This window comes from Chenopodium album, chromosome 6 (assembly GCF_948465745.1).
Source record: "Chenopodium album chromosome 6, dcCheAlbu1.1, whole genome shotgun sequence".
Taxonomy (NCBI): domain Eukaryota; kingdom Viridiplantae; phylum Streptophyta; class Magnoliopsida; order Caryophyllales; family Amaranthaceae; genus Chenopodium; species Chenopodium album.
In genome coordinates, this window is record NC_137839.1 from 67266706 (window position 1) to 67279719 (window position 13014).

The 13014-nt window shown below is 35.1% G+C and overlaps 2 protein-coding genes across 3 annotated transcripts; both read right to left on the minus strand.

Moving 5' to 3' along the window:
• Window positions 1–1636: 1636 nt before the first annotated feature.
• On the minus strand, window positions 1637–6822 carry LOC145635050 (uncharacterized). Of its 2 annotated transcripts, XM_081686346.1 has the most exons (11): window positions 6525–6822; window positions 6213–6449; window positions 5805–6103; window positions 5308–5715; window positions 3172–3441; window positions 2770–3095; window positions 2471–2662; window positions 2263–2379; window positions 2082–2163; window positions 1891–1992; window positions 1637–1806 (listed from the first exon to the last, which is right to left on the minus strand). In XM_081686346.1, the coding sequence occupies exons 3-6, from the start codon at window positions 5853–5855 to the stop codon at window positions 3060–3062; spliced, it is 765 nt and encodes a 254-aa protein (XP_081542472.1). In that variant the 5' UTR covers window positions 5856–6103; window positions 6213–6449; window positions 6525–6822; the 3' UTR covers window positions 1637–1806; window positions 1891–1992; window positions 2082–2163; window positions 2263–2379; window positions 2471–2662; window positions 2770–3059. The 2 variants fall into 2 exon arrangements, with proteins under 2 accessions (XP_081542472.1, XP_081542473.1); XM_081686347.1 differs by lacking the exon at window positions 2263–2379.
• Window positions 6823–9390: 2568 nt separating this feature from the next.
• On the minus strand, window positions 9391–10440 carry LOC145637090 (uncharacterized). The gene is made up of 2 exons (XM_081688600.1): window positions 9778–10440; window positions 9391–9732 (listed from the first exon to the last, which is right to left on the minus strand). Exons 1-2 carry the CDS (start codon window positions 10438–10440, stop codon window positions 9391–9393), a joined length of 1005 nt encoding a protein of 334 aa, XP_081544726.1.
• Window positions 10441–13014: the final 2574 nt, after the last annotated feature.

A 13014-nucleotide genomic window follows, 5' to 3' on the forward strand; every position in this document is an offset into this window, starting at 1 on the left:
TAGTTGATTTACTCAAAAATCATATCGAGAATTGCCTGAAAAGAGAATAAGCCAGTGCTTGAACAAGGTTATCCTCACTACGATAAAGTGACAGGTAAAAGTTACCGAATATTCTAATTTTAAACATGTTAACTTTCACTTAGGTATGTGATACCAAGTGCAGTGCTTAACATTATTAATGTTGAGCAAAAGCTGTAAAGAAGTGAGGCTAGCATGTAAATAGAGCTTAAAGGTGCACTAGAAGTGTTCGAGTGGCCAGGAAAAGCTTCATAGTTTTAATTTCAGAATTTTTATAATGATTTTAGACAATTTCCAGTTTTGATGAGACAGTATTTTGGTTTCCTGTTGAGATATTGATTTGGTTTTTACTTGGCTTGGACAAGTGTTGATCCATGACCAAGGTGATAAATTATTTTCATTAGATATGAGTTAATTTTGTTTTATGACATTGTTATGAGCAGATCACAAAAAGCGAAATTAGATGATTTAAATAAACTTAATTATAACAAAGTAAGGTTAGGTCACATAAACCAATTGCACATCTAAATATTACAATTGGATGAACTCTCATTCTTATTTGATTATGAATCACTTGAGGATTAGAAGTAAGATGACCAAGTTACCTTTTAGTTAAAAAGGTGAAGGAGCTAACGACCTTTTGGAACTCATACATATGATGTGTGTAGACCAATAAGTTCAAGAACTAGCTAGAGATTTAACTATTTCATTGCTTTTACTAACTGTTTAAGTGATGTCAAAAAAAAAAAAAAAATACTAACGATTTAAGTAAATGCGTCCATAATTACTCAATGAAGTAAAGATTGGAATCATTGAAATGTTAAAGAATTCCATAATGGAATGTAAAATAAGTTTGAGATAAACAATTTAACACTACAATATGATTGTTGTGATAAATATTTAACTCAAAATTAATGATCATCTAAAAGTAATTGCTGAATTGATTCACAATCCAGGAACACTATACTTAAAAATGTGTGTTAGAAAAAAGGAACCAAACTTTGCTTGCCATGGTTCGATCCTAGATTAACTTTGATGATTTACAAATATCGTTTTCAGGATACGCATTAGAACAACAATTGCGAATATACTAGAAAGAAATTCAACCAAAGTAGTGGAGAAGACACCATATTTTCCAAGTAAAACAGTACACTATTTCTAACTGGCATTAAGTTACGTCGGTTACAATAAGGGTATTATTAATAACTGGCAAATCATAACGCCGGTTACGAATATATTTTTTATTTTTTTTTAAAAAAAATACTATTAGTAACTAGCACTAGATTACGCCAGTTACTAATAAATATATATATTTTTTAAATATTTGATTCGAATACAAAAATGGTAGTATATCCTACCAAATGACCCATCGTCAAATGGGTTATAACCTGTTACAATTCAACCAACAAAACACGTACTACGAATACTTCCGTACAATACAAACACTCTAAATAGTTCCGCGCAACTCGAATTATTCATCCATAACCAATACAATACAAAAAAATTAATTATACTATAATTTCCAAAAAACAATTAAACTTGAATTAAAAAAGCATTGATTTATAATTTAGAAATGTAATAACAATAACCAATAGGCTAAATAAAATTAAAGTAGATATATAAAAATGTGTTATATCATTTTATTAAGCTAAATGCGATAAATCATAACATCGATTAATAAGATAACTAGTCTTTCAACAAAAAATTAAGCCTAAAAAACTTAGCCCATTGTTCTCGAATCTCATCCAATTCTACATCGTTGTAGGCTACAAGTCTTGCCAAATACTCCTGAAAAAAAAAATACGTGTATATATATTATACTTTAAAAAAAAAAAACATCAACCAAAACTCGTAATATATCTCATCACTAACCTCTTTCAAATTACCCTTGCAATCGCTATGGAAAGATACTATCTCATACATATATCTCATCACATAATAAGCACATTCGGTACCACCACATTGTTGAGCACACTAATTCAAATTAACATAGTACAATTATTTAATATATAAAATATACTTTCATTACTAATAGAACGAAAAGGCAAAAATTATACGCTTACCTCCATTCTTATGTGTAGTAATTGTGGCTTACTCGTTTTGAAAGCATTTCCTTTAAGGTGTGACCTATATACATTGTAAGGTCTAAAAAAAAATCATAAAAATCATTAGATTAAACAAATGAAAAATAAATTTTAATCACATGCATATGAATACGTAGTACTACGAATGTTGTGTACTAACATCTTCATTACTTTGGACAACTCTGAGTTTCGAGCGTTCGGAGGTGATTGAATAACAGAATCAAACTCATACACAAGACTCATACGCAAATCAATCACATAGAGTACCCAATGATTCCTATATTTTAATAAACTTGTTCGTATTATTCACATAATTAAAATAAAAAAATTATGAAAAAGTAAAGATTTCAAGGATCAGTAGTACATACACTTCCATATATGGAGCCAAAATGAATTTGCATTGTGCATCCTTTTTCCTTAACTCAGTAAGAAAAGCATTTTTCAAATACATTTGGACTTCAAGGAAATATTTCTTGATTTCAGCTGCAGAAATTTTTGGGGGGCACAAGAATTTGATTCTAGTCTTCTGAAATAATGAGATATGCTCTTCAATTAAGTACCTGCATTTTACAAAAAAAAAAAAATAATTAGTATAATAAATAGATCTAATAAAATATATTTCATAGTAAAACAAATTCAAATAACTTAAATGAATGTTAGTATTTACAATATGTAGACATGAATTAATGAAATATTAGCCCATGCTCCTCGTAGTAATTCAGAGACATCATCACTAATAACATAAATTTGTGTGTCTTCCTTTTGATAAAACAATGGAGCCTTCAATGGAATTGTCGTAGTATCATAATCTCCACTTCCTGAAGTCATGCAATAATACAACATAGAACACTGTTCACCAAGACTCTCAACAATATTTTCCGGAATAGTTATGCCTTTGCCTTTAATAGTTGAATGCTCTGAGTTGATAGGTCCGCAACTATCAACTTTCTTTTTGGTTTATTCATTATCCGTCTTTTTTGCCAAAGTCATAACCTTCAAGAAAAGATAAATATTAATATAATTTAGTTACAAATATCTTAGATCATTACATAGCATATCAATGAATTACCTCATCAGTAAAGAAGACTAAATCTGCCGGCCACCCCAAAAAATAACCTTTCGCCTCACCCAACTTGGTAATACCGTCATCAGTCTCTTTTGGGAGATTTAGGTGAGAATAATCACTGTAAACATGGTCAACACTAACTCTATAAATGTCACGGTTCATTTTCTTGTTATGAATCACTCCACTAGGACAAGGTTCTGCCGTTCCATCGGCCACACTCACTGAGTTCCCACTGAACTCATCAACTAAAGCAAGACGACATTTAGTTGGGACCTACATAATTGATCATGTCGTAAGAAACATGAAATCATAATCTACAGTTAACAACTAATAAGTATGACAAATACAAGCAGGTACTTAATGGACAACCTCCGCAAAATTCACAGTATGATGTATTTGCAGAATATATATATATCACAAAGCAAGAGGAACGAAAGCAAGAGGAACTTTGAACTAAGGAAAAAAAGAATCTAAGCTGACTTTATTTATTATAGACAGCTTCTCAACGATTATTTACTACAAAATCTACAATATTACCCCGAATACTTCTAAAGAAGTTCCAGGCCTGGCTGAGTTAAAGGGGACCAGATGTACGTACGTAGCCTTTCCCTTGCAACATTATAAGGAGGGTGTTTCCCATCGAACCTTAATCCAATATTCAAATAATGTAAGTCACTTCTCATAGATCATTTCACATGGCTTAATAGACAGGATCCACAATTAACTAAAGCTGAGGATAGTTACTTATTACAAGTCATTTCTCTATCATGTAGCTGGCTAGTTATAAACTTATAATAACCATTAAGAATGACTTAGGGCCTGTGGATTTATCACATTACTACTCATGGATCAAATTACACTATGAACATGACTATTAATTTTGGAAGGAAGGAGTAGAATATCTTAGTATATGTTTTCAATTATATGATCATAAACCCAATTTGATACAATTTAGTTAACACTAACAAGAACAAACAAGAATACAAGAATCATCCAATCCCTTAAACAGTGATTACAAAGCCCGAATTTGGTCCAACCCGACCTATTTTTATTTTGGATTGAACTCTAGTTTAAATTAAAGATTAATCAAAAGCATACTATTATCCGATGATGTTACTTTTTAGCAAACATCACTCCACCTAACATTGTGAATTATCTGGCCCACTATTCCAACTGCAAATATATTCCACCTTAATTAATACAGTAACTTAATTAATTAAAGTGAAATTCTTCTAACAATCAAAACCAGCATAAATGGAATCAAATGAATTAAGATTAAGAACCCAGAAAAAATGATTATGCTACTGTGAGTTTTTTAAAAGCTGACTTTATTTAAGGGTTAGAATATCTTGAATGCTATTCTGGCTCCACTACTGATCTTGTGTTTTGTGTTGCATTTCTTGTAGGCTAAATAGCATCATTCCAGATATGAATTAGTGAAATCATAAATCATTTTGCTGTTTTAACACATGTCAAGTTAAATTCTCACAGATATGAATGAAAAAGCTTAGATATAAAATTAAGAAGCTTAGATACAATCCATTGTATGAACAACAAAAGGTCAATACACCAAGGGTCAGTTCTGAATTCAACTCTGAAATCAGTTCTGATTTTCAGTTCTGAAATCAGTTCTGATTTTCAGCTCTGAAATCAGTTCTGAATTCAGTTCTGAAATAGTTTTGAATTTCAGCACTGAAATCAGTTCTGAATTTCAGCTCTGAATTTCAATTCTGAATTTCATCTCTTAAATCAGCTCTGAGTTTCAGTTCTGAAATCAGTTCTGAAATCAGTTCTGAGTTTCAGCTCTGAAATTAGTTCTGAATTCAGTTCTGAAATCAGTTTTGAATTTCAGCACTGAAATCAGTTCTGAGTTTCAGCACTAAAATCAGTTCTGAATTTCAGCTCTGAAATCAGTTCTGAATTTCAGCTCTGAATTTCAGTTCTGAATTTCAGCTCTGAAATCAGCTTTGAGTTTCAGTTCTGAATTCAGTTCTGAAATTCGGCTTTGAATTCAGTTCTGATTATCAATTCTGCATTCAGTTCTGAAATTCGACTTTGAATTCAGTTCTGATTATCAATTCTGCATTCATCTCATGTGATAATAATTAAGAGTTCAATCTCAATCAAATGAAGGTTTACCTCTAACAAGCGAGGACTTAGCTCTGTTGGATTGGTTGAGGAAGATGGGGAAGGTTGAGCATCATTTACTTGCAAATCATTAGCAGTAATGTGTGGTATGAAATCAGAAAGATAAGAATTTACAGCTGCTGCAATGCCTTCCTTTAATTTTTCTTCAAATTCCCGAGTTAAGTTCTCTTTAAATTCATCTAGTTCTTGTAATGAGCAACCACTTTTAGACATGTTTTTACCTTTTACCGGGCCAAATGCTTTTCTATAGCCGACACCAATCCCACATCCACCAAGTCCTTTCACAAATCCACGATGGTCCTTTTTCCCAAATGCCAAAGTAAGGGCATCAACGCCTTGCTCTGATTGTTTACACTCTCCTTCCTCAGATTCCTTTGCTTGTTTTTGCAAGTTCTCTTCCTATTTGAAAAAACATAGAAAAAGTTAAATAGATGACCAGAAATCTGTAATTCCAGTAGATTTCTTTGTTTTGATAAACTATGACATACAACTATATTGGCATTCGAATAGTCTCCGTATCTTTTGGGTCGATGCCCCATGTTCCATCTGGCAACCGCTTTTCATGAGCTAAAACCCACTCAAGAGCTCGACGATAAAAAATAGAACAAGTTGATGTACTGATCTGGGAAGTGTTGCCAGTAGTTGAAGATTCTGCCAGAGCAGGAAATCTATTTTCAAGTCTCTTTTGCTTATTCCAAATTATCCGAGCTCTTTGAAAACTGTTTCGACCCAAGTGATGGAGACATTTGTTTAGCTTTGCATTTTCCTTCCCCTTTTCACTCTTTTCCTGTTTTTTTGTTTAAAAAAATGATAAGAAAAGAGAGTTAAACATTATCATATTCTTCACAATCAGTTTTTGTTTGATTAATTAACAGTGCATGTGAATATGTAGTTACCTTGAATTCTGCTGATTTACTATATATTTCGAACCTCTTCCATTTCTCCTCTTTAAAGTAACCTTCATAAACTTCCCATGGCTTCATATTTGCTTTAGGAGAAGTGGTCGGGTATGGGTTTTTAAAAGTGATGAATCGTGCCCTTAAATTCGACTTGTGACAGCTGAATCGCGAAGCCACAGCACTATAAAACCTTTTTTTCCTTTCTCCACTTGGATCCTCAATGTGGAACATTCGCTGTGGATTAAAAAAAAAAAGTTAACTAGTATTTTGAATAGCAACATGACTAACTAGTAAGTGACTAGTTTATACCTTTGTCTCCTCCCATATATTTTACCGATCCACTTTATCTATTTTTGCATACTCATTCACAGTGATGTCTAATCTCTTAGCACATGCACCAATTTGTTTTCCATAAACAGGTTCCCATTCACCAGTAGGCAAGTCATAATCATTGAATTCAAGCACCATAGGCTTACTTGATTGTATTGCCTTTGATGGCCCCTTACTCCTCTTCTTAGATGATGTGGCTTGCAAAGCAACATCTTGGCTTGAGGAAGTTTGCTCTTGACTTTGTTGAATGGCCATATTTATGCTCCTTGATCTAGAAGTGCCTGCATAAAACAAAATACAAAAACTGATAGAATTAAATATCACATGAGCATAGCTACATTTTTACAGATTATAAAAGGTTTCTATCTACAAGTAAGTAACAAAGCAAGCAAATATAAATAATAAAAGCAACCTGCAGAGACATTATATTTCAATTCCTGAAGTTATAATACCAATAAAAACAGTCAAGCTTGTGCCGCATATATAAGAACTATGTAAAATTCCATTTAATATGTCAAAGCTCAAAAGACTAAAATCCAAGTGAAACTGGAGGTTTTATAGTCATCTAACATTATTGTCTAGCATTATAGTTACAAATTAATCAAAGAATTAAAAAGAACTACAGATTGATAAAAAATGAAGCCTAGGTATCAACATATTCTCCCTCCTCATGGGCATACTCTTCATCAGCGACAATGTCTTCCCCCTCTCTTAGGGGTTGAACCCCAATAGATAGAGGCGGTGTATCATCAAATTGGTCATACTCTTCCTCATCGACAACATTTTCGACACCAACAATTCTTCTCTTGCCTTGAACAACAACCTACCAGTTATGATCAATGTTATCCCTTATATAGAAAATTTGTTTTGCTTGTGAAGCTAAAACAAAGGGCTCCTCCCCATCAACAAATCGACTTGAATCCACTAAAGTAAAACCAAATAGTTCATCTACCTTTTTGCCTCGCCGGTTGTCAGCCCACCTGCATCGGAAAACAGGAACTACAAAATCAACATAATTCAGCTCCCATATCTCTTGAATGACCCCATAATATGACTGTGTTGCATTAATAGGCCTAGCATCCTTAGAGCTTGAGTATTCCGTAGAAGATGCGACAACCATAACACCACTATTTTGATGTACACTCTTATCATCTTGGCGACTAGTGTAGAAACAATACTCATTGATGTCATAGCCTTCATAAGTGTTCACAAACAATTGAGGACCCCGTCAAAGCCATCTGATCGTATCAGATACATTATTATTCGGTTGCCCTAACTCACACTTCATTTGGTTTTGAAACCATTCAACAAAAGAATGATTATATTTTTGCATCAAAGCATATGTACCTATTCTTGGATTCATTCTTTTCAAATAATTGAGACGAGTTTCTATATAAGGATGGACTTCTGAAAGGTTTTGAAGAACATAACGATGAGCTTTCTGGATTCTATCTGATGGAGGCTTCACAAACTGACGACCGATCGTCCCTTGCCCTTGAAGTCTGCCTTCATGACGAGATGTTGGAACTCCAATTTCTTTAGCCATAGTTAAGAACACAGAACAAAAGTTACTAGCCTCCTCTGCAATAATACCTCCAATAATACTACCTTCTGGATGTGCTTTGTTGGTCGCCTTTTCTTTCAAAGTTCCCATGTGTCTCTCATAAGGGTACATCCATCTCAAAAAAACCGGGCCACATTCCTTGATTTCTCGTACTAGATGGACAACCAAATGAACCATTATGTCAAAAAATGAAGGAGGAAAATACATCTCAAATTTGCATAATGTTTCTACAACATCAGTTTGCATTTCATCAAGTTTATCTGGATCAATCACCTTGTTACATATGGCATTAAAAAATAGGCAAAGTTTAACAATAGTGTGCCTAACATGTTTTGGCAAAAGACCTCGAAGTGCAATAGGCAACATCACTTGCATCATTACATGGAAATCATGGGATTTCATACCAATTAATCTCTTATCGGCCATTGAAACTAGACGCTTAATGTTCGACGAATACCCTGTAAGTACTTTGATGCCGTACAAACACTCACAAAATATTTTTTTCTCCTCTCTAGACAATGTGTAGCAAGCTCGAGGCAAAAATTTCTTTTTTGTTTCGTCATTTTCCACGGGCCATAACTGTGGTCGAATATTTGCAAGCTTCATGTCTTTCCGGACATCTTTAGTATCCTTTGTCTTGTTAGGTATATTTAATAATGTCCCGATGATTGAATCGCATACATTTTTTTCAATATGCATAACATCAAGACAATGTCTAACAGACAAATGTTTCCAATAAGGAAGAGTCCAAAATGTAGACACCTTTTTCCAAAGACCAGTAATAGAGGTAGGTTTACCAACTTTCCCAAAAATTGTCTCAACATCTTTGATTCTCTCCCACAACTCTATACCACTAAGTGGCTCACGCAACCACTGTTTCTCTGGGAACCCATTGAATTCAGCTTTTTTCTTACGATAAGGGTGATCTCGACGAAGCAGTCGTCTAGTATGCATATAAACATCCTTTCCAAAATTCTTGAGGCGTGTTGGTTCCATTTTGTCCTCACAAATGGGGCATGGTTTTTTCCCTCTGACTTTGTAACCAGACAAGTTCCCATAAGCCGGGAAATCACTTACAGTGCAAAAAATCATGGCCCGCAAAGTAAAATTTGTACTTGTATGGGCATCGAACATTGGAACACCTTTATCCCATAACAGTCTCAAATCCTCCAAGAGAAGCTCCAAGTAGACATCTATGTCATTACCGGGTTGTTTGGGACCCGATATTAGAAGCGACAACATGATGTAATTACGTTTCATGCATAGCCAAGGAGGCAAGTTTTAAATTGACAAAAGCACCGGCCATGCGCTGTGTTGAGAGCTAAGGGTACCGTAAGGATTCATCCCGTCGGTACTTAATGCAAGTCTCAGGTTCCTAGCCTCTTTACCAAACTCCGGAAATGTATCATCAATATGTTTCCATTGCTTCGAATCAGCGGGATGCCTAATGTACCCATCTTTCTTCCTCTCTTGTGCATGCCACACCAAGTTTTTTGCATCCTTCTTGATAGAAAAAAGTCGTTTAAACCTCGGTATTATAGGCAGATACCATAACACCTTAGCTGGTGGCCACTTCTTGCGATTGGGGTTTGAACCCTCGCGCTTGTAGCAATCAACACCGCACTTTGGACAAGCATCAAGGTTTTCATACTCATTTCGAAAAAGTACACAATCATTAGGACATGCATCGATCTTCGTGTACTCAAGACCTAAGGGACACAATAGCTTCTTTGCATAGTAGGTAGACTTAGGAATGTCATTCCCTTGAGGAAGCATGTCTGATAAAGCTTCTAACAACGAATTGAAACTTGTATCGGTCCAACCGTTCTTTGCTTTCAAGTTAAATAATGTTAAAACCCCTGAAAGTTTAGAGTACTTTGCACATCCTGGATATAAAGGTGTGTCGGCGGCCTTTGACACATTTTCAAACATACGAGATTCTTCGTTCACATGATCACCCAAACCATCCATCATCTCAGGAATGTGATCCTCCTCGAAAAAATCATCGGTATCCCTTTCATTATCATCATATTGTTCACTATTCTCCATATCAGCGTCATTGATTGATGACCTACTAGTTGTAGGAATTATTTTCTCACCGTGCCAATACCAAATGGTATAATTTGCCATGAACCCACGGCGAAATAAATGGTTTTCAACCACACTAATTTCCTTCCACTTCTTCACATTGTTGCAATCACGACAAGGGCAAAAGATTGTTTCTCCTTTAGTAGTCCTTTGGTGTTCAATAGCAGTTCTACAAAATTCCTCAATCCCGTTCAAGAACTCGGGTTGAGTTCGATTTTCAACAAACATCCAATCACGATTCATTTCTTACTACAAATTATAGAAAAATCAAGCATATAACTATTAGAACAAGTACATTAGAAACAAACAAAGACAATTACAATAGAACAGCAACTAGAGATTATCAATCAACTCCCACAAGATAAAATACCTCAAAAAAATTCAAACTCACAAGTATGAACAAAATGCAAGCACACTTCATATAGGACTACCTGGCTACCACTCACAAGTATGAACAAAATGCAAGCACACTTCATAAATTTGATAGGTTGTGGGAAATCTCACTGATCAAACTTAACTATGGATCATTGTAGGCGTCGTTTGAAGTGCGCCTACGTTAAAGCATGTTGTGAATATGCTTGGCACTCATAGGAAGTGGGAATTGACATATACGATAAGGGACACGATTAGGGACAAATAAAGTAGGGAGCCGCCAACAAGTTTTTAAGGAACTTGTAAACCGTTCACGGATCATAAAAAGGCAACCACGAATAAGGGACAACAAAGGCAACAACGATTGACCCGTGAAGGTTACACCCCATTCATAATCCATGAGATTACTAACTCCATATGGTTTGGAACCACGAAAAGAGGATCGGGGATGATGGTACGAAGTGAGTCATGGAGTCACATTCGCCCGTATTGGCCTCTACTCGATTCTTATAGTGAAAAGTGAATCCTGCGATCTCAAAGGCATACAAACAAAGATTCAATTTGCTCCAACCTATTATTAAGCTAAATTGGTTGAATATTAATGCAACACATTATTCTAAATATCGTGATCACTTGAATTAATAACAAGATTAAAAAAGAACCTAAACCGGTTGTCCAAATTATCTTATTAGGCGTGATTTTCAATTACATATTCCATTTAAACATGCAATATGGTGATCAATAAAAAATAATAGAACAATATTAATATTAGAACCAATTTAATCACAATTCCAACAATATAAAATCGTTAGAAAAATAATAAAAACAAAAGGAGCATGATCCTTACTTTGATTCTGTTTGTTTGCAACTACAAAATAATAAACGAGTTAGTAACTTCAAGGAAATAATAAAACAATAAATAAATTAAATAAAGTTGATTTTGGGACCAAACCCTCAAACAGTTCTACCTTTCACGCCTTGGTTTAAGGACAGAACCACGAGTAAAATATGGACTCCTTTGAGTGCTTGAAGAAGGAATTTTGAAGTGAAAAGGGTAGGCTAGTGTTTAGGCTAATAGCATAGAAGAGAGAAAATAAAATAAGAGAATTACCCGGTGCCTCGTACATTAGAAATGAGGGGGTATTTATAGAGAAAATGTGCTGAGGGAGCACACGGAACCCTAAAATGATAAAAACCCTAAAAAAGTATCCCGTGACACGGTCAAACTGTACCGTGACACGGGAAGCTCCACCGTCAAACGGTACATTTTCCCGTGACACGGTACATTTTTGACGTGACGCGGGAAATTTTCAGAAAACGAGATAAAAAACGCGTTAAGGGTTTACGCGGAAAAGACACGGAATGTCCCGTGTCACGGCAGACCTCCCGTGTCACGGGAAGACCCACCGTCAGACGGGAAGGATTCCCGTGACACGGTGGCAGTCTGCCGTGGCGCGGGAATTTCCAGTCTATTTTCCGTCTAAATACATTTTTAACCCTAATTTCCTTCGGCTTTTTAAGTGCCGATTGATAATTTCGGGCCTTTTCAGACTTTTATTATTCGGGATAAAATAAGAAAATAATTAAATAAAAATAAATAAAATGTTTGGGCCAAAAATAAATAATAAAACAATAAAATAAAAAAGGTTTGGGCTTAAAATTAATTAATAAGTTTGGGCTGAAATTAAAACTATGCTTTTACCAAACATCAAGACTAATCCATGGACTGTTCAAAAATATGAATTTAATAAAATACGATTTTTTAAAGCACTCTCGGGATTAAATATTGAACCCGACCAATAGTGGCGGTGAAAGGTTTTTCATCATCGGGTTTGGTTTTAGGGAGACATTTTTAGGTGTCTACATAAGCCCCCACTTTGACTGAGTTTGTAGAAACGTCAGTTTCGAAAACGATAGTCAAAGTAGCCGATAGGGACGGAGAATGGTTTAAGACGTTCTGCGATCCTAAATCACTCTGTATACGCCGATACCTGCAGAAAAATGTTAGTTCTACAGATAAAAGGAGTAAAGGGATAGAATACGTATCTGACACCAGTGTATCGGTGACAAACGAATTTGGAAGCTTCCTAAGCTTGAAGGAATCAACCAAGTGACATTTGTTGAAACGCTTTCCATGCTTGAGGAAAGCCGACTGAAGAGTTTGGTAGTTTTCTAAGCCTGAAGAAAGCTACTAGATAATACTTTCCATGCTTGAGGAAAGTCGACGAACGAATTTGGTGTCATTCTATGCTTGAAGAAATCCACCGATAATGCCTTCCATGCTTGAGGAAAGCCGACAAAGGAATTTGGCGGTTTTCTATACTTGAAGAAAAATCCACCGATAACGCTTTCACGCTTTCCATGCCTGAGGAAAGCCGATTTGGCGGTTTTCTACACTTAAGAAAAATCCACCGATAACGCTTTCCAAGCCTGAGGAAAGCCGAC